Source organism: Lynx rufus, unplaced genomic scaffold (assembly GCF_022079265.1).
Source record: "Lynx rufus isolate CCGP_SWC_20201006 ecotype Redwood Valley unplaced genomic scaffold, mLynRuf1.p SCAF_2, whole genome shotgun sequence".
NCBI classification, from domain to species: domain Eukaryota; kingdom Metazoa; phylum Chordata; class Mammalia; order Carnivora; family Felidae; genus Lynx; species Lynx rufus.
In genome coordinates, this window is record NW_025814834.1 from 205,375,501 (window position 1) to 205,379,722 (window position 4,222).

A 4,222-nucleotide genomic window follows, 5' to 3' on the forward strand; every position below is an offset into this window, starting at 1 on the left:
GGCTTCCCTCAGAATTCCAGCCCAGAATTCCTAACCCTAACCAAGGTAAGCCACCCTGTCCTTCCCAAGATGTCACCCACCAGCCTCCCAGGCTTTTCTGAGCCCACGCCTTTCACTGAATGAGGTCATTGGAATGCCTGAAACGCAAGGAGTGACTGCATGGGTTTGTGGGGGCAAGCATACAGTCTTTCGTGAGAAAAGACTGCACCGAGTCTGTCTGGAAAGGAGAAGATTCCAAAGAATCCAACCCAACTTCACATTTTCCATGTGAACCAAAGTGGGAGAAAAACCAGAGGCTTTTGAGGTGGAGCACAGAGCGAGAGGGGTCAGGAGAGGCCATCATTTTCACCTATCATCGTGAGGCCCCAAACCAGTTTCACTCCTGGAAGCACATGTGCCTTAAGGCTTTTTCTTCCTGATCAAGGCAGCGTGAAGAAGGATGGAAATTTCAAGAGTGGCTCTGGACCCAGTTTTTCCACTTCCACCTGAGTGACCTTGGGCAGTTATGTCACCTCTGTGAGTGTGGTCAGCTCATTTGTAAGGTGGGGGCCACACTGCCCACGTCACAGGGGTTACTCTTGGCCCCAGGGCCAGCTCCATGCCTGGAACATAGCAAGAGCTCTATGGAAGACATAATAATAATACCCTTCAAACTTTGGGAATGTTTTTGAGCAGGTGGTTTAAGATTGGTTTTCTTAAATTGAGACTGTTTCCCTACCTCTATGAAGATATTTTAAAAAAAAATTTTTTTTTTAATATTTGTTATTTTGAAAGAGAGAGAGAGACAGAGTGCATACAGGGGAGAGGCAGAGAGAGAGGGAGACACAGAATCCGAAGCAGGCTCCAGGCTCCGAGCTGTCAGCACAGAGCCCGATGTGGGGCTCGAACTCACGGACTGTGAGATCATGACCTGAGCCGAAGTCGGACGCTCAACCGACTGACCCACCCAGGTGCCCCGGTACTGTTCTTGGTAACCCTGTATATCAGGGGCTACCCACGGGCCCCACAGACTTCAGCTGGGCTCATGCCAGAGATGGGCCTCGTACAGAGCGGGCTCTGGTTTCTCTCACCCTGATCACTGATTTGGGGTCCCAACCTCCAAGAACCCCACATCTCTAAAAACTGAAACTCAGATTCAAGCCCAGAGGGGCACAGAGGAGAAAACGAGTCTTTAAGGTTTTTTGTGGCCAAACTGCCAGTTTCCATTTAGAAAGCTGACTACATTTTCTGGATTTGATCTTTCACTGTGAAAAAATGCTTAAGGTTTTAATTTTTTTTTTTTTTGCAATTAACCTCTTCACTAACCAAAAGGTGTTTCTGTTTTTACTTTTTTTGTTTGCTTTAAGAATCATGCATGCTCAGGGGTGCCTGGGTGGCTCAGTTGGTTGAGCGTCTGACTTCAGCTCAGGTTATGATCTCGTAGTTGATGAGTTCGAGCCCCATGCCAGGCTCTGTGCTGACAGCTCGGAGCCTGGAGCCTGCTTCAGATTCTGTGTCTCCCTTTCTTTCTGCCCCTCCCCTCCTCATGCTCTGTCTCTCTCTGTCTCAAAAATAAACAAACATTTAAGAAAAAAAGCATCATGCATGCTCATTCTAGGAAATTTGGAAAAGTTTTATGAATAGAAGAAAGGTCACCTCCCCCTCCCCAATTCCTAGAGAAAAACATTGTAAAAATGTGGTGTCTTTCCTAGTGACCCTTATTTCTTTTCTTTTCTTTTCTTTTCTTTTCTTTTCTTTTCTTTTCTTTTCTTTTCTCTTCTTTTCCTGTGTGTGGAGTTATTTTGTTTACTTTTCAGATTCATAATTTACAAAGCTGATTTCATGTATTTATAACAAGCCTGTGATGCTTCCAACAGCTCTGTCCCCTCTGGGAATTGTGGGGGTGGGGCACATTGCCCTCTCCCGTATTCTCCCTACACTTCTGACAATGCCAGTGTCACTGCACCATTGCCAGCACTAAGCAGTACGCTTTTAAACTGACGGTTAATCTCAAGTGTCTACATTGTCCTTCTAAAACCTCTTTCCTCTTTTTCTGTTTTTAGCCCTAGAGCTCTGAACATGTGCCCCTGTCGATGAACCCACAGTGATCTGTGTGTTTTGCCTTCTCCCAGCTCATGCACACTTCAGGTCTTGGTAACCAGAATGTTTTGTCTATTCAGGCTCAAACCGATCACTGGGACAGGAACCGATGTTAAGTGCCACATGATGTGTCAAGATGAACCTGGGGAAATGGTGAGCTATTGACTGGACTGCTTTTCTGAATCTGCTGGTACTTCTTTTAAAAGTTTTAAAAGCTCCCCAGAGGAAACCTGAAACCCAGACTCTTCTCAGAATAGGATGGGGGAAATTCTGAAGTTTTCGTTAAACACATTTATCCCTCAAGTTTTGGAAGGAGCCAAAATGCCAAAAGCAAGAGTCCCAAAGCATTGCCCACACTGGTGTATGATATTCTGATAAATGTCTAACAAATTCAGCACATGTCCCCTGGGCTTGACCGTTTGCTGGACAAACTTTCAGAATAGTGAGACATCTTGGGATTCATCCCATTTAGGAAAGACCTTTAACTACCAGCTGTCATCTCAATGTTCTTCAAATAGTCAAGTCTTCTTGAGGTCCTATCACTGTGGTCTGTTCTGATGAAAGGTTCCCACCAGCGTGCAACAGAAGGATGACCTTGCTCTGTAAGCAGGACAACTGTGAAAGGAGCTGGGGGTGTCAAAGTCTGTGGGAAGAGAGAGCCACCTAGAATGTCCCTCCCAAACCAGTCACTGAAAGACCTTCTTCAGGAGGCCTCTAACAGATCCCTGAATGCTACAGAAACCCCAGAGACTTGGGGTCCAGGGACACTCCGGGCCCTCAAGATCTCTCTTGCTCTGCTCCTTTCCATCATCACACTGGCCACGATCCTTTCCAACGCCTTTGTGCTTACCACCATCTTCCTCACCAGAAAGCTCCACACCCCAGCTAACTATCTCATCGGCTCCTTGGCCATGACGGACCTCTTAGTCTCCATCTTGGTCATGCCCGTCAGCATCGCCTATACCATCACCCACACCTGGAGCTTTGGCCAGATCCTGTGTGACATCTGGCTGTCTTCTGATATCACGTGCTGCACGGCCTCCATCCTGCATCTCTGTGCCATTGCCCTGGACAGGTACTGGGCCATCACTGACGCCCTGCAGTACAGTAAACGCCGGACAGCGGGCCGTGCCGCCGCCATGATTGCCACCGTCTGGGTCATCTCCATCTGTATCTCCATCCCGCCACTCTTCTGGCGGCAGGCCAAAACTCACGAGGAGATGTCAGACTGCCTGGTGAACACGTCTCAGCTCTCCTACACCATCTACTCCACGTGTGGGGCCTTCTACATCCCTTCTGTGTTGCTCATCATCCTCTATGGCCGCATCTACGTGGCCGCCCGGAACCGCATCCTGAATCCGCCTTCGCTCTATGGGAAGCGCTTCACCACGGCCCATCTCATCACGGGCTCTGCGGGGTCCTCGCTCTGCTCCCTCAGCTCCAGCCTCCATGAGGGGCATTCCCATGCGGCTGGCTCCCCTCTCTTTTTCGACCACGTGAAAATCAAGCTGGCTGATAGTGTCCTGGAGCGGAAGAGGATTAACGCCGCCCGAGAGAGGAAAGCCACCAAAACCCTGGGGATCATTCTGGGGGCCTTTATCATCTGCTGGCTGCCCTTCTTTGTTGCATCTCTGGTCCTTCCCATCTGCCGGGACTCCTGCTGGCTCCACCCAGCGCTCTTTGACTTCTTCACCTGGCTAGGCTATTTAAACTCCCTCATCAATCCAATAATATATACTGCGTTTAACAAAGAGTTTCGGCAAGCATTTCAGAAAGTGGTCCATTTCCGGAAAGCCTCCTAGTCTTATTTGGTGGTGACTCTTGTTATCTTTTGTGACCTGTGACCCAACTGGAATTGTCTTGTTTGTTTCTCCAGAGATTTGGGCCAATCCTGGGCTCTTGGGTTTTGGTTCCATCAATAGAATTGTTCGGCGTTCTCTTCCTCCTGTTGTCTTCTTGATTTCGGTGCCACCAAAAGCTTTGTGAAGGGGGACAAGACCGGAGATTCCACTTATTATTCCAATATTTTCACAGCTCCTCCATGTTGGAAGAAATGCGACCCACAGGATTCCCCGTTGATTCGATTCAGAGGGGAAGCTGTCTGACTCTGTAGAAAGATCCCAGGTACAAATGGGAGGCTTTC

At 48.4% G+C, this 4,222-nt stretch overlaps 1 protein-coding gene across 1 annotated transcript; it reads left to right on the plus strand.

Annotated features, from left to right (window-relative positions):
- The first annotated feature begins 2,747 nt into the window (after positions 1-2,747).
- HTR1D (5-hydroxytryptamine receptor 1D) lies at positions 2,748-3,881 on the plus strand. Its single transcript, XM_047086027.1, has one exon. It carries the CDS (start codon positions 2,748-2,750, stop codon positions 3,879-3,881), a length of 1,134 nt encoding a protein of 377 aa, XP_046941983.1.
- The last annotated feature ends 341 nt before the right edge of the window (positions 3,882-4,222 follow it).

Coding starts and splice junctions, on each gene's coding strand:
- HTR1D (XM_047086027.1), top strand. CDS start 2,748: ATGTCCCTCCCAAACCAGTCACTGAAAGACCTTCTTCAGGAGGCCTCT.